This window comes from Anguilla rostrata, chromosome 10 (genome assembly GCF_018555375.3).
Source record: "Anguilla rostrata isolate EN2019 chromosome 10, ASM1855537v3, whole genome shotgun sequence".
NCBI lineage: Eukaryota > Metazoa > Chordata > Actinopteri > Anguilliformes > Anguillidae > Anguilla > Anguilla rostrata.
The window spans coordinates 38,582,316-38,607,912 of record NC_057942.1 but is presented as its reverse complement, the minus strand read 5'-3'; the positions used below and the strand labels follow the sequence as shown (position 1 = coordinate 38,607,912).

Genomic DNA, 25,597 nt, shown 5'->3' with positions numbered 1-25,597 from the left:
GAAGGTAATCGGTTGGAACAGAAACCAGCACACGGATCAACCCTCCAGGACCGGAGTTGTGCGCCCCCCCCTAATTTAGGCAGGGTAAAGGGCAGAACCAAAAGCCCACAGAAACTGCCCGTTCAGAACTACTCGTCCCTCACACGGGCCGTCAGAACTGGATTATTTTATTTCCACGTGTGAAGAGCTTTGCGTGTTAAGTTGACCTCCTGTTGACAGTCAAGGGAAAATGTGATTTTGGCTTTCCTCCTCAGGCGTAACAGCTGTGGACAAGGACAGGACAAGGACCATCGTCATGGGAACAACAGGGTGCCTCCTCATGACGCTGAGCATCGTGATGAGAACACCATGGAGAAGCAGCCTCTTAAGGGAGGAGTTCCAAATGGAAACGTTAACGGGGTCCATTGAGAGGATGGCAGCGTTGGGACTGCAGGGTAGGTGTTAACCTGTTTATTGACTCTGCTGTTTTACATAATCATCCAGAATAGTTGCTGTACATACAAGAGGAGGGAAAGTGCTTTCTGCTATTGGCTCCTCTGATTTCCTGGTTTTGATTGAGGCAGCCCACAGCCTATCAGAGCAGCCTCACAAGTTCCTGTGAGGGACCTGCTCACGCTGCTCAGGGCAAAGGGAAAGAGGGCCCTCTCCAATGCTGGAGAACATAACCCTATGATTTGGGGTATATGTCCTTATGAGAGGGGACATGCTTTCTTGGGACTGCTGTGCAAATAACTGGTGAAACATGAGCCTTTTTCTCCCCTCTTACACACAGATTACTTGGACATTGCGACTATTATCCTGTGTGATCTGCTGACCCCTGGTGGTGGGAAATGATGCTGCATCTTTCAGTACTGGGCCTGAGTTCTGACATGGTCTGTGGCACTGTTCACCATACCATTCTCTTACCTACCCATTTTTCCAGTCTGTTTGCCACAGGCACGGCTCTTAATTTGTTTATGATGTGCCTAACAAACCGTTCAATCTGGATTAAGATCTGAATGTAAAAAGAAATCCTACACGTGAATCAGAACAAAACATTTAAATTAAATTTTACGGATGTTTATTTCCTCATTCACACGGTTTCTTTTAATGCTTTTTAATTCATTCATTTATTGTGAAGCACTTTGTGATGGGCTATGAAACACTAACACAATAATACGCAAAGGCATTTCATATTTCTGCACGCTTGTTAGAATTTTATTTTGATGCAGTGCATTTCCACATTTTTTTTCCTGAGAGTAACCTTGTTGTTACTTTGATTCATTATGAAGTATCATAGATACAGAGTGCGGAGTCTTCCTGTGTCTAAACAGCACACAGCAGTGCTTTGTCACGTATCATCTCAAATGAAAGCTGAAAATGAGGTGAATAAGAGATTCCAAATCTGATCAGTTGAAAAAATATGTTCAGGACTGAACATGAACTCAGATACCTGCAATGGCTGTTTTAAAGTTTAAAGTTTTGTTCATGAGTTTATACTTAAAATAAAATGGCGATGTATGAAATGGTGTATACAGATGTTTGTTCCAAATCGTAGTTGATATGTTCGATATGAAATATGTAATCAAAATGAAATCAATGATACCTGGAATTAAGGTTTTTTTGCATATTTAAACTGTTTTGTTCATAGAAACAAAATAGTTTATACTTTATAAAATGACAATCTAACAGAGTGTAGCACAGTGGGTAGGGAACTAGACTTGTAACCGAAAGGTCGCAGGTTCGATTCCTGCGATTACGGGTAGGACACTGCCGTTGTACCCTTGAGCAAGGTACTTAACCAAAATTGCTTCAGTATATATCCAGCTGTATAAATGGATACAATGTAAAATGCTATGTAAAAGTTGTGTAAGTCGCTCTGGATAAGAGCGTCTGCTAAATGCCTGTAATGTAATGTAATGTAAACAGTGTCTGATTTTAAAGCAGAAATGCCATATGATGCAGTATGTCAATATATGCATATTTGTGGACCTAGCCATTGTAATTGATGGGACATTTACAGGCCAAAAACATGTTGATGGAGTGTAAAAAAAAGCAATAAACTGTTTTAAGGTTTTGAAGAGAAATTAAAATGTTTGTGTTTCAGGAAAAATGTTCAGAAATATAGCAATTTGTGAATGGCATCTTTTACCAACCGTACGGTAGAGGTCTATAATGTGTAGCACAGTGGGTAAGGAATTGCTTCAGTATATATCCAGCTGTATAAATGGATACAATGTAAAAGCTGTGTAAGTTGCTCTGGATAAGAGTGTCTGCTAAATGCCTTTAATGTAATGTAATGAATAACAGTGTCCTACTGACCACCACTTTTTCCCTTCCTTTTCCCCCTCTTTACTCTGCACTTTATATTTTTGATACTTTAATAAACCCATTTGTAATCGATCCCATTTTGTGTTTGTCTCCTTTATGTTATGGCCCTTTCCAGCCGTGGACTTGGGTAACAGCAGCTGCACTGCACAGCAAAGTTGGCCAAAAAAAACATTCAAAATCAATGGCACGTGATTGCACTGGCAACTAGAAGAAATAATACGTGAATGGCTTTACAGTTGTGAAATTAACTTATAGACTTCGAATGAAACGTTGATCATTACAGTTTCACTGTCGGTTATATTTCTGATTTCTGTCATGCTTGTTGGGAAGAATCCACCATGTGTATGCACTTTGCTCATCAAGTGTGTAATCAAACAATTCACACGTGGTCAAAGTGCAGACTCTGAGCTTTTATTAAAGGGTATGATGTGCTATATGTCTCATGACATCATACTGTTCACAGAGCCATCCTGACCGCTTGCCAAGCACTATATTTAGTTTTGTTGGATACAGTACTGCTGATGGGACCAAACCATAGTTGTGCTATTGCCTGCACCTCCTTAAACAGTACTTCAATCTTGCATTTCTTTTAGTCTCTTTTCTGCCATTATGTTTCCTTATGTTTTACTACAATTAATTGCGTTATTCAGTAGCATTTTACTGCCAGCCAGTGAGAGCACACACTTGGAATGGGACTGAACTGTGACATCACCATTGCTGTTCAACATGTCCCTTCTTCACCCATCACGCAGAATATTATCTTTTAAAAAATATTTTTAATTATCATCTTTTGCCATTTTATTTAATATTTTAAAGGTCTATTTTATTTGGGGTATTTTTCATGTATTGGTGGTGAACTGCCTCTCTTTTCTGGAACTCACAAGTCTGCTTTAGAAATGATGAAAAGATTTAACCATTCAGCAGTAAAGGTCAGGGCATATTGTGTGGCAATTTATTCATTATTCCCTCACTGCAATACATTAGGCGTGAGGTGAAATGTGCACATGAATCATGACCCTCCCAAACACAACCCCCCCACCCCCACCCCATCACGTCACCATAACAGTTAATCATTTCTTTTTAAAATATTTATTACATTTTCTTAACAAAAATCAACATATACAACAGAATAGAACAAAATAGAGGAATTATATACATTTCTGTTTTTTTACATGACTGTTCCTCATTCTTACAGATATGATAAATAAATAAACAAAAAAAAAAAGAACAATCCTAATATTTGAGATTGCGGAGCTGCTTTGCCGTTGTGTTTGTCATGACATCATAATCTGGGTCATGTTACGGTCACAGTTTCATCATGGTCACAGTTACATTTGGTCACGTTTGAAATCACAGTCGTGGTCAGGCTCACAGGGGATGATACAAAGTCTGGAGGTGTGTCAGGTACAGTCACAGTCACATGACACAGGTCAGGTCACAGTCACAAGCATTCTTCGCTGTTAGGAAGCATGTCACAGGCACAGTCCCTGTGGCACCACAGTCACTTCACAGGGTCACGGCTGCAGTCACAGGGTGACCCCGCATTTGGTGGTACATCCCAGATTAGGCAGAGACACTGGTGAAAGAGGGGGCAGGGGGAGATGGGTGGGGCCCACAGAGTTGTTGGTGATTTGCTCTGAGAGTAGGGGAGGTAGGTATCTGCTCTAACAAGAAGATTGTCTCAGCTAACATGCAGGTAGGTAGAAGTAAACTGCAAACAGAGAATGCATATCAGGCCAGTCCTATATGTACCACAATAAAACTTCAGTGCAAACCCAGTGTAAACTGGTATATTTATAAGTCCATGACAAACCATGTTCTACAGCATATTCACCAATTTACCCACCCACATATAACTTTTGATTAACAATGTTGTACATTTTAAACTTTCTCATAAAATTCCAGTTGTACAGATTCAGATGTAGTCACCTGAATGCTACCTTCTAGCTTACAAAGGAGATGGTACAGTAGAATGACCACATCCAATTTGTTCAGGTGCAGGGCATAAACAATATGTACAGTAAAAATAAAATGTCTGATGTTTGAACAGACTAGGCAGAATTGGTGTCGTTTCAAATAGATATGAATTTGGGTTTGACATCAGCATACCTTTGAAATGCACGTCCACGTATTTGCCTTAATTTGGTTTGAAAGTTGGGCACAGCGGGCAGTGGAATAATTGTTTGCGTCAACATTTGCAGCCAACATTTGCATACGTTTAGCTAGCATCTCCAGACAATATCCACTCACGAAGCATTACACAATAGCTTCCATGCTATTATTAGGGGTCCTACGAAGTACTCAAGGTACTTTTTTACTCAAGGTATTGATAGTATATTTAAGGTAAATTATTTAAAGTATGTAAGTATGTGTACTTTCGTACCGTATTTTAATAGTTGCTAGACTCAGATAATAGTTATGTTGTTTTGGGAACTAGCTAGCGTGAGAGCACCTGTCGTCAGGTTAGCCATAGACGGACACTTTTTCGCATAATGGACGGCTAGGTGGTCACACCTATGAGAGGCAGAACTGGGAGCGCAATTGTGGGTGGTGGACTGCTTGGGTAGATTGATGGGAGAAATTGACAACAGGTGTAAAGGAAGGACGTAATAAAAAGGGGAGAGAAACGCTGGTCAGGTGAGCTGGGGAGCCGTGTCTCATTTCCTGGGTTCGCGCACTCTTAGGGCGCAGGGCGAGTGAATGCGCACGTCCCGGTTCTCCAGTTTTGCGTATCAGCCCTCGGCCTGCCGTCGCGTGCTGTCCGCTCTGCCGACCTCAACGAACCCTTGCCCCGGGGAGTCGGACGGTGCCAAAAACACAGACCCCGGGGGAGGGTCTCGCTAACCGGGCGAGCTAAGTTTTTAAGTTTTATTACTCTATGTTTAGTGTCTTATTGTGAATAGTCTTTCATTTTCAGTTTCATTTTATGTCCTAGTCCTTTTGTGTATAGTGTTTAGGTTTGGAATAGGGCAGAGTGGGGAGGTTCAGTGGAGAGGAACAGTGAGGGGGCTAATTGTAAGGAATCCTGTTCTATACCTTTTTGCTTTGTAGGCATGCAAAGGTGTGAAGTGTATTTGACTAGTGTAGTCTCGGCCATCTATTTCACGTGTGCTGTGTGGGACAATAGCCGTGTCAGGTTTTGGGAAAGTGTCCGACTATGGGTTCGCGCGATAGACTGCGAAACGTGAACATAGCTTGCAACAGTTTGCAACTGTAGCCTATATAAAATAGGCGAAATATCTGTAACAACCTGTACCTAGTTATGTAGAAAAAATGTCATTGTTGTCGTCCAAGTTGATATTGTTAAATAATCTGTATTAATATAACGAAATGTATATGTATGAAGTTGTTTTTTTCCTTATTTAGACAGTTTATTATGTGTATTTTTTACAGGACTTGTATTTAAATGTGTTACGGACGGTTCTCTCGAGTAAATATGAAAAAAAATGCGTTTCTGGTGTGGTCGTTACACGTACCCCAAAAGTAGACTGACTACTGCCTCTCGTCAAAGATGCCACACTTGAAATTACTAATAAATCTGGCTTACATTTCAGCTTTATTTCAAAACGCTGTTCAGTGGTTGCATTAAGGTTACAATGTAAGCAATGTAAGTTAGTCAAATATTGTTTTAGAAAGTAGCACTGTCTGACTTCGGGGTGAATTTATGAATTACGTGAAAACTCTATTCTGTGAAAAAAAGTATTTCTCGCACTGACAGGTCAAGTGAAGCTCACCAACAGGATAGTGGGAAAGAGGAAGGTGTCCTCCAGGAAGAGGAAGAAAGTGGAGTACAGACGAACAGAAGGCGACCCCCGAAACACTCAGGCCTCATTTCGTCTTCAAGACTTCAAAATGTGGAAATTTAATACGTTTTCGGAGTTTGCATTTTATGTACTGCTCCTACTGGCATTGCCCCCTACCGTCAACCACAATGAGACTTCAACACCAAGTAAGTAGTACCGAGTGTAATCCTATGCAACTACCCACTTTAAGGTTTTTTTTCTTGTCAACTTTCTCCCTCCAAGAAGAGAAGTTTGTCACCTTGCTGACCTTCTACTGTGGAAAATTAACTGCACAAGGACAGTGTCATTAATGTGAAGTTCCACTCTAATGTAGCACTAGCTCTCCCTTGTGGAGAACCTTCAGCTTGCTAAACATGAATGAGTGCGTGAGCGAGTGAGTTACAAGCCAAGTCCATGAGGTGCTTTGCATCTAATGAACTTTATGTAACCAAACAGGCTACTTACAATATATTAAGTGCTATCACCTCAGTTAATGGATAATTATAAGTGACACAAAAAGGAATTAAATTAAAGGTATTAAAGTGGCTTGCGCTGTATGGCAGTTGACCATGCTTTATTAGGATTTGCTTAAAAAGTGTTGAGATGCCTACTGCATGAACTGTTGAGAAGTGTCATTCTGTCTGGACTGTGCTTCTCCAGCTGATTGTTTCCACATGTACGTCACTACGGTGATGATTCCACACTGTCATTGGTTGATGTAAAGCTGAGGAAGTGCCTTTTGAAAGTCTAGCTGTAGATTTCCCCCTCTTAGTTATGCAGCAACACTGCACAGATCCTCACCAACTTCTTCAACCGCTTCCCTGGGTGAGTTTCTGATTGCGGGCTAAAGAACAGGAGCTCACCAGAAGCCATGCATGTTGATTGTGTGTGTGTGTGCGTGTGACATGTTATCTTGCACTTCAGATTTTTCTTTCTTCGACCCAGAGGGGGATTTCTATATCTTATTTAAGACCAAATCTTTTCATTTTATGGATAAATCTCATAACTAGAAAAAACCTGTTCCATTTTAGAAGACCCTGTTTTGTTATCCCCCACCCTTTTATAGAATGGTTGTCCCTGTGTGTTTTTTCTCCTCCCTCCATTTCCTGTTTTGATTATCTTGCATATCTTTGCATCTTCATCCTATCCCTGATGTACTGACTCTTTACATCTTTACATTTACAGTTTAGGTGTTAAGCAGACATTCTGGACCACAGCGACTTTCGCTGCTTACATTCTTTACATGCAGATCATTTATTCATCTGGATATTTTACTGAAGTAGTTTGGGTTAAGTACCTTTGCTGAAGGGTATAACGGCAGTGGCCCATCTGGGAATCAAATTTACGACCTTGGATTTACAAGCTGAGTTCACTGGCTATTATGCTGCACTGTATACTCACTCCCCGTAACTGACTGACTGACCTGTAGTTGAGTTCCTCGAAAGCATCCGGACGTTTCCAACAGTTTATTGAGGCTGATCTCTCTCCCACCCACACAAACCCCTCACTTGTTTGGTCTTTGGTGTGCTGTCATGACTGATGGGAACCCTGTGCTATTCTCTCTAATCTATGCATAAACCCCATCCCTGGAAAGTAAGATTTCCTGTTTTCATGTCACAGGAAAGTGTGCAGTTTGCTTGGATAAGGACTGCGCAACTGGTGTGACAAGAATCTACCTAGCGACAGGCGGCGACACACCAGTTTGGCCGAAAGCAAACTCCCAAACTGGAATCCAAAACTGCTCCATGGAGAATCTAAAGGCAGATGCTCCCTGTAAGATGGCTAATGGTAGCCTCGTCCAACTGGCTAACGAGACGCTTCATTTTGAAGGGATGAACGCTCGCACGTTCAACTCACAGATTTCGCGTGAGTATTCCTGCTCTGGCTCAAGTCTGCAAGCTCTGCTGTTGTGGTGTAGAGTAGAGTGGGTGGGACGGAAGGATCTGGAAAGCTGGCAGATGACTATGTTGTAAAAATCTGAAGTTAAAATGCGGTACTAGTCATAGATTCGTAATTCTAAATGCTGAAGGCAGCTGGAATTGAACTGTGGAAGTGCATTTGTGCTTTTTTCCCTCTCCCAAATCACTGCAGTAAGATGCATGAAGGGAGATTTAAGCCAAGCCCAAATCTGCTTGAAATTCTTAAATTTCTCCTCCAATAAAGGTGTCTAGGACTGGATGCTATTTGCTATTTTAAAAAATGGTATTTGCACAGCTTTCCGACTTCCCTGTGTGCAGTGTAGTGATCATTTGTGCAATCACATGTCGGTTGTGTGTAATGATGTTCTCTTTCTGCAGCCTGCGCTGATCTTAATCTGCCTTCCAAGCCCTCCCCCGGTAAGTGCTTTCTGTGAGCTGGAAGATCTTTATTTCTGCTACAGGAACCGATTTGCTGATTGTCATTCACACTGGATCCTAAGGGTATAGTCTAGCCTTACAGTGTGAATGCTTTAATGTAGCCTTACAGCTTGAATGATAGAATATAGCCTTTCGGTGTGAATGATATAGTGTAGTCTTACATTGGCTATCTTTAAACATGTATTGTACATGCATTATACACAAGTTATCAGCCTGAGCAAAGCTCAGTGTGCAAAAGTGCATTTCATGGTCATAGACAACTGCTAAACACAGGTTCAGTAAGGTACAGTACTTATTTTGTACAGCTATTTATAGCGAAGAACACAGTTCACCCAGTGAACAGTAGTGGTTGAGCAGGCACATAGAATCGAGTCATGTCCTGCAAGTAGATGGGGACTGTCCTGTTGGCAGCAGTGTAGGCAAGGCTCAGGGCTTTGAACCGGATCCTGGCGGCGACCGGTAGCCAGTGGAGTGATCGCAGCAGAGGAGTGACGTGGGAGAATTTGGGAAGGTTGTAGATGAGTCGGGCAGCGGCATCATCTGTAGTGGCTGTATGGCACAAGCTGGCAGGCTTGCAAGGAGAGAGTTGCAGTAATCAAGGCGAGAGGTCACCGTAGCCTGGACGAGCAGCTGGGTGGAGTGCGTCGTCAGGTATGGTCGAATCCTTCTGATGTTGTACAGAAGGAATCTGCAGGACCGTGATGTTGCCTTGATGTGCTCCTTGAGGTCCAGTTGGTCATCCAGGACCACCCCCAAGCTCTTGGCAGAGTGGTGCCATCAACCGTTTGCACCTCCATATCTGTAGCCTTATGTGCCTTCTTGGTGATATTGCACATCTGTCTTACTAACACTGATGTTCTCCACTTCTGTTAGTCACTCTGGATAAGGGCATCTGTTTAGTGATTGTAATGTAGGTGCTGTACACTAGTATTACATTTCAGTACCTGCATATTCACTCAAGAGTTCAGTGGTCTGAGTGATTCTACAGTGCTTTCAGTTTGCAGTCTTCAGTAGAGTTTAAAGTCAAATGTGTCCACTAATTGATTGTTCTTCTTATCCTGGTTCTCATTCTATTGGCGGACAACAAAGGCAGCGGCAGCGGCAGCGGCAGCGGCAGCGGCAGCGGCAGCGGCAGCGGCAGCGGCAGCGGCATCATCGGCGGCATCGGCATCGGCATCGGCATCCTCATCCTCATCCTCATCCTCATCGGATTTTTGATTTGGAAGTAAGTTGTTTTCAAAAAGAACATTTTCATATTTAGGTCATGCAGACATGAATTGTTTAAAAATGAATGGGAGGGGGGGGGTGGACCCACAATTCCTGAGGGGAAAATATGGATTATAGTGGCTTTTTACAGGTAACGTCTGTGTGTAGATTAGGCGTGATGTAGTGTATAAATCAGGGTTGGGCAAGGAGGGAGAAATCTGTATCTGGATCCTCCTCCAACTCGTTTGCTGAATTGGCCCCTTGCATGTCATGACATGACTACATGTCCTGATAAGCTTGTGAGCAGCTAAAAGCTGTGTGCAACCTGCTGCTGTGGTCTCCTCTAGTGAAACTGTGTTGGTGTAATGTAGGGGTGCACAAGGGCAGATCTGTTTCAGGATTTTGTGCCACCTTCTTAATTATTTTGATTGACTCAATCGTATCTTGATCTGACATTTGCATAAGCACCAGCTACAGACTCAGAGTACAAGTGCATCCTAAAGATTTTACTGCGCTCAAGTACAGGAGTGAGCCAGCACAGGTATTGAGCTGTCAGAAAACTAAATCGAAGGTGACCGGTAGGAACAGAAACCAGCAAACGGATCAACCCTCCAGGACCGGAGTTGTGTGCCCCCCTAATTTAGGCAGGGTAAAGGGCGGAACCAAAAGCCCACAGAAACTGCCCGGTCAGAACTACTCGTCCCTCTCACGGGCCGTCAGAACCGGATTATTTTATTTCCACGTGTGAAGAGGTTTGCGTGTTAAGTTGACCTCCTGTTGACAGTCAAGGGAATGTGATTTCGGCTTTTCCTCCTCAGGCGTTACAGCCGTGGACAAGGACAGGACGGGGTGCCTGCTCATGATGCTGAGGATCGTAATGAGAACACCATGGAGATGCAGCGTCTTAATGTAGAAGATGCAAATGAAAACGTTAACGGGGTCCATCGAGAGGATGACAGCGTTGGGCCTGAGGGTAGGTGTTAACCTGTTTATTGATTCTGCTGTTTTACATAATCATCCAGAATGGTTGCTGTACATAAAAGAGGAGGGCAAGCATCTTCTGCTATTGGCTCCTCTGACTTCCTGGTTTTGATTGAGGCAGCCCACAGCCCATCAGAGCAGCCTCACAAGTTCCTGTGAGGGACCTGCTCACGCTGCTCAGGGCAAAGGGAATGAGGGCCCTCTCCAATGCTGGAGAACGTAACCCCATGATTTGGGGTATATGTCCATATGAGAGGGGACATGCTTTCTTGGGACTGCTGTGCAAACAACTGGTGAAACATGAGCCTTCTTCTCCCCTCTTACACACAGGTTACTTGGATGATTTTCCTGTGTGATCTGCTGACCCCTGGGGGTGGGGGGGGGGGGGGGGCTCCTTGGCATTGGTCTACCGTCTGAGGCATGCGGTCGCACTACCTATGGACAACTCCCTGAAAATTGCCTTTTGACATAAATAGTGCTACGTCCCGTCCCGACCCAATTTATTGGCCGTGTGTTCCGGAAAAACCCTCCCGGGTGGAGAGGAGGGTGAGTGTGAAAACATGAGATGAAGAATGAAAGTGAAGTGAAAAGAAAAAAAGAAAAGGAATCGGACGCCATGTGAGCGGGGACGTAATTGGGTCAGGCTGTGATCTGGCGCTCGCCCCTGTTGGGAAACAGACATTTTTGTGTATTCTGCATTTGGGAAGTTTCCGCTGGACCCCGGGGGGGGAAGGGGGCAAGCCCAGCTGTTGTATTTCAATTTCAATGTGAATGGAACCTGTTTGAATAGATAGGATGGGTTTGAATTTGAATGGTCCAATCGGAAGGAAGCACAGCCTCTTATCACCAATCAGAGGCAGCGCTCCAGTTCCCCCCCCCAACACACGTGGAGATCCCATCAAGCTCTTGGGGGTGACCTTCCAGGCTGACGGAGGAGGGCGAACGAGCTGGGAGGGAGCCCCTACGCCACGTCCAAAACAAAACCCGGAGCTGGAGTGCGCGGCCCCTGACCGTGGCGGGTAAGATCCTCGTCCTGAAGGCAATTGTCCTGCCCATTCTTCTCTATGTGGGGAGGGTGTTTTGCCCCAGACAGGGTCACCAGCAAGCAAATTGCTAGGTTGGCCTTTCGCTTTGTCTGGGGGAGCAATATGGAAAAGCTGAGCAGAGTCACCCTCCTCAAAGAGGAGAGGAATGGGGGGCAGGGGGGCCCCGGACATAGTCAAAATTATTATGGTGCAAGGTCTGGCCGCCCTGGTCCAGAACGTCGGGAAGGTGGGAAAGGCCTCTGGTGCCTTTGCCAGGTACTATGCCACCCCCTTCCTACGGGCAATGGGCCTGGGTGTGCTGGACCTTACCATACCGTACAGCTGGGATCCCCCATATGTCTATCAGGCCCTGAGGGACTTTGCTTTCAGGACGGGATTGCCCAGGGCTGGCCTGACCTCGTGGAGCTGTAAAATCATAATGGCTCATTTAAGATCAAACGAGACCGCCACGCTCCCGAGGTCAGGGCCGGGCCGGGACCCGCAAGTCATCTGGGCAAATGTGACACGCAAGTGTCTTACTAACAAACAAAAAGACATTGCCTGGATGACAGCTCACGGGTGTCTCCCCACAAGAGTTTTTATGCACCGCAGGCACTTAGCCCTCACTGAGCGCTGCCCCCACGGTTGCACTGACTCAGAACACATTTACCATCTGTTTTACCACTGTTTCTTTTAATGCTTTTTAATTCATTTATTTGTTGTGAAACACTATGTGTTGGGCTATGAAACACTAACACAACACTACGCAAAGGCATTTCATATTTCTGCACACTTGTTAGAATTTTATTTTGATGCAATGCATTTCCACTTTTTTCCCTGAGACTAACCCTGTTGTTACTTTGATACTGTGGACCATTCATTATGAATTTTTTTTTTTTTTTGTAACCTGGATTTTTTGTTTCTGGAACACCTGCTTCTCTCTTCTCCAAGTTTCATACGCATGTGCTTTGCAGGTCTGTTCCTGTTTTGTTTTGTTTGTTTTCCCATCTTCTTGTCAATGTTTGCATTTTTTTTACTCATTTGTCTGTGCTTATGTGTTATGTATGTTCTTTTATGTTTCTTAAACCATCAACCTGCCCAGGGACTACAGATGAAAATGAGCCTGTATGGCACATTTACATGGTGCATCCAAGTTCTCATGTTTATTAATGTGCACTGTCCCTTTCTTAAATAAAATAAACCTTAATGTGGGTTGTTTAACATCCACAAACACAGTACAATAAAATGGAAGCTCCGGAACATAGGCTAACATTCACATTAATAATTGAGCCAAGACATCAAAATATTGGGTGTGACCAGAAGAGATGTAAAGTGTGACCAGTGTTGGGTCCTGGCCAGACTTGTCTTACTCTTATCTGCACAGGTGTGCATATCGGCAGTTACTGTTGATCAGAAGCACCTGGTGGGTGTGCCTTATAAAAGAGCCTGTTCTGCAACTCTCTCCTCTCTCTCCCTATCCTCTCTCTTAACCAGGAGGGCACTGGAACAACAGTGTCCTACTGACCACCGCTTTTTCCCTTCCTTTTCCCCCCTGTTTGCTCTGCACTTTATATTTTTGATACTTTAATAAACCCATTTGTAATCAATCCCATTTTGTGTTTGTCTCCTTTATGTTATGGCCCTTTCGAGCCGTGGTCTTACATAACACATAACGTGGTCTTTGGAAAATGTGCAGGAGAGTATAGTAGTCCAACTTGATGATTGCAGTGACCCTTGCCAGCTTTGCAATTGCACTCTGACTGCCGAATAAAAGGGCCTTCAGATGGAAACTCCACCTACAGTGACAGAAAAGAAACAAGGCAAACGAGCCATAAAATGTTTATTTTAATAAGATACATCCTTAAGCTTTAGAATGATGTTTACAGAACCAAGGGTTCAAGAAAGAAAATGAAGGGACAGTCCAACTTTCCTTCCCTGCACTACATACTGCGCCTTGAGGGAGTACAAAACCGAATATGATACAATATGTTAAATGGAGATCAACATTGTGGAAGTGTTCTCTTTCCAACTAAGCTGGTAATCCTTTGAAACTCTTTGGAAATGGCTGAAATTATTTTAATGCTGAGTCTGTCAATTAGTTTTTTGTTTTTTCAAACTTGTAAAATAAGCCTACAAGTGTAAGCTCCTTTCATGATGTATTGTTAACTGATAAAAGCTTAAAAATAAAGTTTGAACTTGTAAACTAAGTTCAAACATAGTATACACACTTTTTCATGGGTTTTCAGTAGTGAGGATATATAACCAAACAGCCTCCTGCAATAATTCCTTACAGTGGTGCTGAAGATTTTTTTCTATGTGAAAACCCATGATCCGTTTGAGCAGAACCTGACCCTGCTGGGACTTAAAAACTATTTACTCATACTCATCATTTTATTTTAACATCTCGCTTTTTACAATAGTCCTCTTTCTATTGTTTTAAGTAAGTGTATTTGTTCTGTTTTGTAATTTGTATATGATGAGTGCAAATCAAATCAAATCAAATACCCCATCAATTAATTGTGCAGACCATTGTGTAATGTATCATATGCGTTTAGTAATATGCATCCAGCTGGATTAAGTACCCTTGTCATGTGACTGTCAAAACGGTGGGAAAATTTTTTTACATTTCTTTTTACATGATGATGGCTGAAGGCAGCAAGAAAGTCAGTGCCCTTGAGGTAAGTGTATATATTTCTACAGGTTTATTGTATCTTGGGGGGATTCTTTTTGTAAATGTTGTTTTTTAAAGATAATATTTTATGTTTGTGTTGAAAAATACTGAATTGCATTTTCAGAGTCAAGAAAATCTTCCATCTGTATCTCTGAGGATACATCGCCTGAATAAGGGTAAAAAAAACAAGGATTTTCTGTAATGCTGAGGCTGACGTTTTGAGGCCTATAAAGCACAGAAAATCAATATAACTTAGTTTAAACATTATTAATTCTTTGTTTTAATCATACATGTAAATTTTAATTGAATTATACATGTTATGTTATTAAATTAGTTACGAATAATTCAATTGTAACTTATCAATGTTTGATAGAAATGTCAGGGAATTTCTATCACAGCTTTCTATGGAAAAAGGACGAGCCATCACTGCTTTGCACTGTCACTGGACAGAATGCTCGCAACTGCTTACCTTCCACAGCCGTTAATATGTTGGCATAGTTTCACTTTTGTGTTTCCACTGTTAAACCAGATAAACTGTTGTATTTTTTTTTTTAAATAAATGTTTTTATTTTAATGGCTTAGAAGAGACTGGTGTTTACAAATCAAAATAAGCACGACCAAACATACTTTTACTTGATTGTTTCAACTCTTATGACTGGATTAAGTTTTGTTTTTAACTGTTTATGACAGTTTTAGTTTTTAAATGGCTGTTTACCAAAAATGATATCAGACAAATGTTTACAAATGCAATCGCAAATGTTTTACAATGTTTTAAAAGTTGTTGCAATTTTATGAATGTATTCCCTAAATGGGCAATGTATCCCGGGAGATACAAACTGTAAAAATTAAAATAAAAGCCATATTTTGGAGAAAAAAAATATGAAATTGTGTTATTTTTACCCTAAAATATTAAGAAATAGCAATGAAATAATTTTCATAAGTGTTTTTAAGTGTTTGCCCATTAAAGGCTTAAAACCGCAAATAGCCTACCCACATGCGTAACATTCAGTAATTTGCGTGATTTACACATAGCGGTAGTTATTTTGACGGCGAACATATGCAAGACACATGCATTGAGATTTTTTTGGATAATGCAAATCAGTTGTCACGAGGCATAGTGTTCGCCGTCAAAATAGCTACCGCTATGTGTAAATCTAAATGTTGTCATCTACGAGAGGTGTCTGTGTCTGTTCAAGAGGTAGATGACGACATTTATCCGGGCGGACCAAAGAGGTCACTCCCGGATACGCGGAAAGTACGAAGCAGCCTAACGTGCAGAACTGTTTCTCCAAGCCTGCAGCCAGTTGAGTCTCCCCAACTTGCAAGCCATCGATAAGTTAAGCCTCAACGAAGAATAAATGAAGTAGGCTATAAACTTTTTGTTAGGGAGTAATTATTGTGGATGTTAATAACTCAACAGCGATAGCCCCCCGGCTGGTATCCGACGCTTCCTGTTTCACCGCCCGGTTCCGTTCCAGCGAGTCGGTCTCCACTCTCTCGCCCGGTCCTCGAGCTGCTTGCTGTGCTGGCCTTCACGGTGAGTACGCTTACTGCTCCCTTGCTGTGCTGACTAGCTGGCTGGTCGTGGGCTCGGTTTAGCCAGGTTAATTGCGGTCGTCTTACTTAGCTTTTCGCTAACGTTAGCTGGCCAGATGCGGCTATTCCGCTATACTACGGCTGTTGACACACTACAGTCGCTTCTTTTTGGTTTTCTTACACCACTGTTGCTATTTAACACCCGCAACCACGACCGGATTTATCACCCCCAGGTTTCATTGACAATTTTACAATACAGCGCTTTGGAACTGCTCACTGTCAATTCTCGCTACACAATTGACTCACTCGCAACAAGCATGGCATTCTTTACGGTGGCCGACAAGGCCAAACCAGAGACGGGGCCAAACGCGCTACAACGGCCCAAACATTTTCATTAGGTAAAACGTGCTGCTCCTTCAGAAACGATGTCAATTCAAAAACACATACGAAAATCCAAAACAAATACAACAACGGAAACGTGCTGCAAAAAAAAAAAAAAAAAACGTGCTGCAGAAAGCCAAAACAAATACATTATCAGCAAAAACGCTGCAAATACAGAAACGATCCAAAATCAAAAACACACAAACTCCGAAAACAAATACAACAGAAAAACGCTGCATATCCAGTCAACACAACGGAAGTTCTCCAGAAGATAAAAAAACAGAGATTTAAAAAAAGAGGCTACACAAAAGGCCTTAGTCTTTTACAATATTATAAAAGAGCAACAGATTTACGTAGCTAGCGTGCTAGAGACTTTGACTTCCACAAGAGCTTGCTAGCAACAACATTGTGTGCCAGATCTTGCATTTAACTCTAGCTAACGTTATCCGTAGTGGTAGCTAACTACTTTCCGGGAGACCCGAGTGATTGCATTTAGTTTTCGCTCCTCTACATCGTCTCCACATATGACAGGATATTTTATTGATCAGCGAGGGGACATTACATAAGAGGAAGGTGGAGAGAGGACGACTGGAAGTGACCCCGCCCCTCTTCTCCACTGTTAACAAACTTCTCAACCCCCCTGAAAATAACACTACATCTGGCTCCTCATCACTCTGCAACTCCTTCCTAGAGTTCTTCCAGACCAAAATCACCAACATACACCACACACTCACCTCATCCACACCCCCTTTAGATGAACCACTCCCTACTACTGCTGCCACCGCAACTTCTCCCCCCCCGGTTTTACCTTCACCCAGATTGACAGTGCTTCACTCATCAAACTCATTTCCTCTGCCAGATCCTCCACCTGCTCATTAGATCCCGCCCCCACTGCCCCGATTAAAGCCTGCCTCCCTACTCTCTGCCCTTACTTCACCAAGCTCATTAACCTGTCCCTGACCCACTGTGCTGTCCTCTCCATCTTCAAAACTGCTGCTGTCATCCCAATCCTTAAAAAAACTTGGCATGGACCCAAACACCCTCTCCAACTATCTCCAACCTCCCATTCATGTCCAAACTCCTGGAAAAAGTTATTGCTTCTCAACTCCGTTCGTACATGTCCGACAATAACCTCTTTGAGCCCCTTCAGTCCGGCTTCCAACCCCATCACAGCACAGAAACAGCCCTCACCAAAGTGGTAAATTACCTCCTCCTATCCTCCGACTCTGGTGCATATAGCATACTCATCCTCCTGGATCTCTCTGCCGCCTTTGACACAGTAAACCACAACATCCTCCTCACCCCACCCGTCTGTCTCACCTAGGCATCACAGGCCCATCTCGCAACTGGTTTCACTCATACCTCACAAATAGGTCAGAATTCATATCTATCCATGGTCACACCTCAGATCTTGCCACTGTCACACAGGGTGTCCCACAAGGTTCTGTTCTTGGTCCCCTCCTCTTCATCATCTATATGCTTCCCCTTGGCCCCATCCTCCACAGCTTTGGTCTCAATTTCCACTTCTATGCAGATGACACCCAAATCTATATCAGCTCTACATCCACTAATCAGCCACCCACTGCTATCATTGAAAACTGTCTGACTCGCGTCAAATCCTGGATGCAACACAATTTTCTTAAACTCAACTGTGAAAAAACTGAAACCATTCTCATCGGACCAAAACCCCAGCTCACAAAACTACACAACTTCTCCCTCACCATTGACGGTACTCCTGTCTCCCCCTCCCCCCTGGTCCGCAACCTCGGTGTCATACTCAATCCATCCCTCTCCTTTGAAAAGCACATCAACAACACTGTCAAGGTTTCATTTTTTCACCTACGCAATATCTCCAGACTCAGACCCTCTCTCACCCACCCCGATGCAGAAAAACTCATTCACGCCTTAATTTCCAGCAGACTGGACTACTGCAACGCACTCCTCACTGGTCTTCCCTCCCGCCTCCTACACAAACTGCAATTGGTTCAGAACTCAGCTGCAAGAATACTGTCCCACACATCCTCCTGGTCTCACATCACCCCTATCCTGAAAGATTTACACTGGCTCCCAGTCACATCACGCATCACATTCAAACTCCTCCTCCTAATTTACAAATCCCTAAATGGCCTCGCACCCACTTACCTCTCTGATCTCCTGCTCCCCTACCAGCCACTCAGACAGTTACGTTCATCCACTGCCGGCCTCCTCACCACCATCCCCTCTCAGCGCCGTTCTTTTGGCGACCGCGCCTTCTCAGTAGCCGCCCCCATACCTGCCATCCCAATACTGCCTCTCGTCAAAGATGCCGCACTCGACATTACAAATAAAGCCGAAATGTAAGATTTATTTCAAAACGCTGTTCAGTTGTTGCGTTAAAGTTACAATTTAAGCAATTTAAGTTAGTCAGATATTGTTTTAGAAAGTAGCACTGTCTGACTTTGGGGTGAATTATGTGAAAACTCTTAAGTATTGCTCGCACTGACAGGTCAAGTGAAGCTCACCAACAGGAGAGTGGGAAAGAGGAAGGTGTCCTCCAGGAAGAGGAAGGAAGTGGAGTACAGACCTACAGAAGGCGGCCCCTGAAACACTCAGGCCCCATTTCATCTTCAAGACTTCAAAATGTGGAAATGTACGTTTTCAGAGTTGTTTGCATTTTTATGTACTTATAAAAGTGCAGTGCAGTGTCTGGGAAGTGTTTGTGTGCGTGCGCTTGTCTGAACTTTGTTCGTTCCTACAAACACAATTGGCAGTGTGGGAAGCCGGTGAGGGCATGAGTCCTGATTGTTGCATTAGCGACTCCTACTGGCTGGTCGGGGCACCTGTTCTGCAGGGAAGGGATCTGGGGGAGATAGCGTGAATTTCCACACGCGTTATGATCTCCCGGTGAAACTTCTCACTGTCAGGTGAAAAGAAGCGGCTGGAGACTCCGCATGTATCGGAGGAGGCATGTGGTAGTCTACACCCTCCCCAGACCAACAGAGGATTGCGCATCGACCAGGACCGTGATTCACACGAGGAATTGGTATAACGACTAAATTGTGGAGAAAATGGGAGAAAAATGGCAAAAGAGAGATTAATTATGTTCAATGACTAACATTCTATTAAATCAAATACAACTTATTCTACAGGCACTGTCCTGCTCCTACTGGCATTGGCCTCTACCGTGAACAGCAATGAGACTCCAACACCAAGTAAGTAGTACCGAGTGTAATCCTATGCAACTGCCCACTTCAAGGTTTTTTTTCTCCTTGTCAACTTTCTCCCTCCAAGAAGTTTGTCACCTTGCTGACCTTCTACTGTGGAAATTAACTGCACAAGGACAGTGTCATTAATGTCAAGTTCCACTCTAATGTAGCACTAGCTCTCCCTTGTGGAGAACCTTCAGCTTGCTAAACATGAATGAGTGCATGTGCGAGTGAGTTACAAGCCAAGTCCATGAGGTGCTTTGCATCTAATGAACTTTATGTAACCAAACAGGCTACTAACAATATATTAATAAGTGCTATCACCTCAGTTAATGGATAATTATGATAAGTGACACAAAAAGGAATTAAATGTATTAAAGTGGCTTGCGCTATTTGGCAGTTGGCCATGCTTTATTAGGGTTTACCCTTAAAGTGTTGAGATGCCTACTGCATGAACTGTTGAGAGGTGTCATTCTGTCTGGACTGTGTGTCTCCAGCTGATTGTTTCCACATGTACGTCACTACGGTGATGATTCCACACTGTCATTGGTTGATGTAAAGCTGTGGAAGTGCCTTTTGAAAGTCTAGCTGTAGATTTCCCCCTCTTGGTTATGCAGCAACACTGCACACATCCTCACCAACTTCTTTAATCGCTTCCCTGGGTGAGTTTCTGATTGCAGGCTAAAGAACAAGAGCTCACCAGAAGCCATGCATGTTGATTGTATGTGTGTGTGTGTGCGCGCGTGTGACATGTTATCTTGCACTTCAGATTTTTCTTTCTTCGACCCAAAGGGGGATTTCTGTATCTTATTTAAGAGCAAATCTTTTCATTTTATGGATAAATCTCATAACGAGAAACAACCTGTTCCATTTTAGAAGACCCCATTTTGTTATCCCCACCCTTTTGGAGAATGGTTGTCCCTGTGTGTTATTTCTCCTCCCTCCATTTCCTGTTTTGATTATCTTGCATATCTTTGCATCTTCATCCTATCCCTTTTGTACTGACTCTTTACATTTTTACATTTACAGTTTAGGTGTTAAGCAGACATTCTGGACCACAGCGACTTTTGCTGCTTACATTCTTTACATGCAGATCATTTATTCATCTGGATATTTTACTGAAGTAGTTTGGGTTAAGTACCTTTGCTGAAGGGTATAATGGCAGTGGCCCATCTGGGAATCAAATTTACGACCTTGGATTTACAAGCTGAGTTCACTGGCTATTATGCTGCACTGTATACTCACTCCCCGTAACTGACTGACTGACCTGTAGTTGAGTTCCTCGAAAGCATCCGGACGTTTCCAACAGTTTATTGAGGCTCATCTCTCTCCCACCCACACAAACCACACTTGTTTGGTCTCGGGTGTGCTTTCATGACTGATGGGAACCCTGTGCTATTCTCTCTAATCTATGCATAAACCCCGTCCCTGGAAAGTAAGACTTCCTGTTTTCATGTCACAGGACAGTGTGCAGTTTGCTTGGAAAAGGACTGCGCAAATGGTGTGAGAGTAATCTACCTAGAAGGCAGCATCACACCACTTTGGGTGAAAGCAAACTCCCCAACTGCAATCCAAACCTGCTCCATGGAGAATCTAAAGGCAGATGCTCCCTGTAAGATGGCTAATGGTATCCTCGCCCAACTGGCTGACAACCCCCTTCAATTTGAAGGGGACGACTCTTTTGGTGTACGGCGCACATTCAACTCACAGATTTTGCGTGAGTATTCCTGCTCTGGCTCAAGTCTGCAAGCTCTGCTGTTGTGGTGTAGAGTAGAGTGGGTGGGATGGAAGGATCTGGAAAGCAGGCAGATGACTTTGTTGTAAAATCTGAACTTAAAATGCGGTACTAGTCATGGATTGTTCATCAAAATGCTGAAGGCAGCTGGAATTGAACTGTGCGAGTGCATTTGTGCTTTTTTTCCCTCTCCAATCACTGCAGTAAGATGCATGAAGAGAGATTTAAGCCAAGCCCAAATCTGCTTGAAATTCTTTAATTTCTCCTCCAATAAAGGTGTCTAGGACTGGATGCAGTAAAAATGCTGTTTGCACAGCTGTCAGACTTCTCTGTGTGCAGTGTAGTGATCATTTGTGCAATCACATGTCGGTTGTGTGTAATGATGTTCTCTTTCTGCAGCCTGCGCTGATCTTAATCTGCCTTCCAGTTCCACGCCTTCCCCCGGTAAGTGCCTTCTGTGAGCTGGAAGATCTTTATTTCTGCTACAGGAACCGTCATTCACACTGGAGCCTAAGGGTATAGTCTAGCCTTACAGTGTGAATGCTTTAATGTAGTCTTACAGCTTGAATGATAGAATATAGCCTTTCGGTGTGAATGATATAGTGTGCCCTTACATTGGCTATCTTTAAACATGTATTATATTTCTGTATTATACACAAGTTATCAGCCTGAGCAAAGCTCAGAACTGAAGGGTTTTCATAATTTCTCATTTTTATTTGGTTTTTATCTTCTTGGTTGTGCTGGAATACCGCACTTGGCCCCAGTGATCCAAGCTCCCATCCACAACGTGCCCACTCCTGCAGCTCCGAACGATTCAGGTAAAATTAAATTCCCTACAGCTACCGTGTCTCCAGGATTCAAACTTGCAACCTCCATACCTGTGCAAGCATTTCAGTGTTCTAGAATATACAAACCAATTATATTGAGCACTGAAATGTTTGCACCTCCATATCTGTAGCCTTCTTGGTGATATTGCACATCTGTCTTACTAACACTGATGTTCTCCACTTCTGTTAGTCACTCTGGATAAGGGCATCTGCTTAGTGATTGTAATGTAGGTGCTGTACACTAGTATTACATTTCAGTACCTGCATATTCACTCAAGAGTTCAGTGGTCTGAGTGATTTTACAGTGCTTTCAGTTAGCAGTCGTTGACGTAGAGTTTAAAGTCAAATGTGTCCACTAATTGATTGTTCTTCTTATCCTGGTTCTCATCCTAGTGGCGGACAACAAAGGCATCATCATCAGCGGCGTCATCGGCATCGTCATCGTCAGCGGCATCCTCATCGGAGTTTTGATTTGGAAGTAAGTTGTTTTCAAGAAGAACATTTTCATATTTAGGTCATGCAGACATGAATTGTTTAAAAATGAATGGGGGGGGGGGGGGGGCGTGGACCCACAATTCCTGAGGGGAAAATATGGATTATAGTGGCTTTTTACAGGTAACGTCTGTGTGTAGATTGGGCGTGATGTAGTGTATAAATCAGGGTTGGGCAAGGAGGGGGAAATCTGTATCTGGATCCTCCTCCAACTCGTTTGCTGAATTGGCCCCTTGTATGTCATGACATGACTACATGTCCTGATAAGCTTGTGAGCAGCTAAAAGCTGTGTGCAACCTGCTGCTGTGGTCTGCTCTAGTGAAACTGTGTTGGTGTAATGTAGGGGTGCACAAGGGCAGATCCATTTCAGGATTTTGTGCCACCTTCTCTTAATTATTTTGATTGACTCAGTCGTATCTTGATCTGACATTTGCATAAGCACCAGCTACAGACTCAGAGTACAAGTGCATCCTAAAGATTTTACTGTGCTCAAGTACAGGAATTGAGCTGTCAGAAAACTAAATCTAAGGTAATCGGTTGGAACAAAAACCAGCACACAGATCAACCCTCCAGGACCGGAGTTGTGCGCCCCCCCTAATTTAGACAGGGTAAAGGGCGGAACCAAAAGCCCACAGAAACTGCCCGTTCAGAACTACTCGTCCCTCACACGGGCCGTTAGAACTGGATCATTTTATTTCCACGTGTGAAGAGCTTTGCGTGTTAAGTTGACCTCCTGTTGACAGTCAAGGGAAAATGTGATTTCGGCTTTTCCTCCTCAGGCGAAAGAGCCGTGGACAAGGACAGGACGGGGACCATCGTCATGGGAACAACGGGGTGCCTCCTCATGACGCTGAGCATCGTGATGAGATCTCCATCCAGATGCAGCCTCTTAATGCAGAAGTTCCAAACGGAAACGTTAACGGGGTCCATCGGGAGGATGGCAGCGTTGGGACTGCAGGGTAGGTGTTTATTGACTCTGCTGTTTTACATAGTCATGCAGAATAGTTGCTGTACATACAAGAGGAGGGTAAGCGTCTTCTGCTATTGGCCCCTCTGACTTCCTGGTTTTGATTGAGGCAGCCCACAGCCTATCAGAGCAGCCTCACAAGTTCCTGTGAGGGACCTGCTCACGCTGCTCAGGGCAAAGGGCCCTCTCCAGTGCTGGAGAACGTAACCCCATGATTTGGGGTATTTGTCGATATGAGAGGGGACATTCTTTCTTGGGACTGCTGTGCAAACAACTGGTGAAACATGAGCCTTTTTCTCCCCTCCTACACACAGGTTACTTGGACATTGCGACGATACTCCTGTGTGACCTGCTGACCTCTGGTGGTGGGAAATGACACTGCATCTTGCAGTACTGGCCCTGAGTTCTGACATGGTCTGTGGTTCTGACTAGCACTGTTCACCATACCATTCTCTTACCCACCCATTTTTACAGTCTGTTTGCCACAGGCACAGCTCTTAATTTGTTTATGATGTGCCTAACAAACCGTTCAATCTGGATTAAGATCTGAATGTAAAAAAAATTCCTACACTTGAATCAGAACAAAACATATTTAAATTTAAAATTTATTGATATTTATTTCATTTCCTTATTTACACTTTCTTTTAATGCTTTTAAATGCCTTTATTTATTTATTTATTGTGAAGAACTTTGTGTTGGGCTATGAAACACAACACTACGCAAAGGCATTTCATTTCTGCACGCTTGAATTTTATTTTGACGCAATGCATTTCCACATTTTTTTTTCCTGAGAGTAACCCTGTTGTTACTTTGATACTGTGGACCATTCATTATGAATTATCAGGATATAAAATGTCCACTTGCCAAGTTTCTCTGGGGTGGGGTGGGGGGGGGGGGTGGGGGGGATTTTTTGTTTCTGGAACACCTGCTTCTCTCTTCTCCAAGTTTCATATGCATGTGCTTTGCAGGTCTATTCCTGTTTTGTTTTGTTTGTTTTCCCATCTTCTTGTCAATGTTTGCATTTTTTTTACTCATTTGTCTGTGCTTATGTGTTATGTATGTTCTTTTATGTTTCTTAAACCATCAACCTGCCCAGGGACTACAGATGAAAATTAGCCTGTATGGCACATTTACATGGTGCATCCAAGTTCTCATGTTTATTAATGTGCACTGTCCCTTTCTTAAATAAAATAAACCTTAAACCTTAATGTGGGTTGTTTAACATCCACAAACACAGTACAATAAAATGGAAGCTCCGGAACATAGGCTAACATTCACATTAATATTTGAGCCAAGACTTTAAACTATTGGGTGTAACCAGAAGAGGTGTAAAGTGTGAACAGTGTTGTGTCCTGGCCAGACTTGTCTTACTCTTATCTACTCAGGTGTGCATATCAGCAGTTGCTGTTGATCAGAAGCACCTGGTGGGGTGCCTTATAAAAGAACCTGTTCTGCAACTCTCTCCTCTCTCTCCCTATCCTCTCTCTTAACCAGGAGGGCGCTGGAATAACTGTCTTACTGACCACCACTTTTTCCCTTCCTTTTCTCCTTCTTTACTCTGCACTTTATATTTTTGATACTTTAATAAACTCATTTGTAATCAATCCCATTTTGTGTTTGTCTCCTTTATGTTATGGCCCTTTCGAGCCGTGGTCTTGCGTAACAGCAGCTACACTGCACAGCAAAGTTGGCCAAAAAAAATGTTCAAAATCAATGGCACGTGATTGCACTGGCAACTAGAAGAAATAATACGCGAATGGCATTACAGTTGTGAAATTAACTTATTATAGACTTCAAATGAAACGCTGATCATTACAGTTTCACTGTGCACATGGATCATGACCCTCCCAAACACAACCCCCCCACCCCCTCCCCATCGCGTCACCATAACAGTTAATAATTTCTTTTTAAAATATTTATTACATTTTCTTAACAAACAAAAATCAATATTTACAACAGAATAGAACAAAATAGAGGAATTATATAAATTTCTGTTTTTTTACATGACTGTTCCTCATTCTTACAGATATGATAAATAAATAAACAAAAAAAAAAGAATAATCCTAATATTTGAGATTGCGGAGCTGCTTTGCCGTTGTGGTTGTCATGACATCATAGTCTGGGTCATGTTACGGTCACAGT

The 25,597-nt window shown here is 43.1% G+C and overlaps 1 protein-coding gene and 1 long non-coding RNA gene across 10 annotated transcripts in view; one reads left to right on the top strand and one right to left on the bottom strand.

Moving 5' to 3' along the window:
* The window catches only part of LOC135233423 (uncharacterized), a 77,635-nt gene extending 52,578 nt beyond the window's left edge, over positions 1 to 25,057 (top strand). For 8 of the 9 annotated variants that reach the window (XM_064296946.1, XM_064296945.1, XM_064296942.1 and 5 more), the window contains 7 exons: positions 8,390 to 8,428; positions 20,897 to 21,151; positions 21,569 to 21,613; positions 21,934 to 21,987; positions 22,390 to 22,474; positions 23,268 to 23,447; positions 23,770 to 25,057. In XM_064296946.1, the coding sequence (XP_064153016.1) occupies positions 8,390 to 8,428; positions 20,897 to 21,151; positions 21,569 to 21,613; positions 21,934 to 21,987; positions 22,390 to 22,474; positions 23,268 to 23,447; positions 23,770 to 23,803 (692 nt within the window). In that variant the 3' untranslated portion in view covers positions 23,804 to 25,057. Of the gene's footprint in view, positions 1 to 6,028; positions 6,260 to 6,872; positions 6,918 to 7,712; positions 7,959 to 8,389; positions 8,429 to 20,896; positions 21,152 to 21,568; positions 21,614 to 21,933; positions 21,988 to 22,389; positions 22,475 to 23,267; positions 23,448 to 23,769 lie in introns of all 9 variants that reach the window. The other variant, XM_064296943.1, reaches the window with a different exon arrangement.
* LOC135233429 (uncharacterized) lies at positions 12,349 to 24,328 on the bottom strand. The gene is made up of 2 exons (XR_010323828.1): positions 24,232 to 24,328; positions 12,349 to 12,489 (listed from the first exon to the last, which is right to left on the bottom strand). It is a non-coding gene; the product is annotated as an uncharacterized LOC135233429 (long non-coding RNA).
* Positions 25,058 to 25,597: the final 540 nt, after the last annotated feature.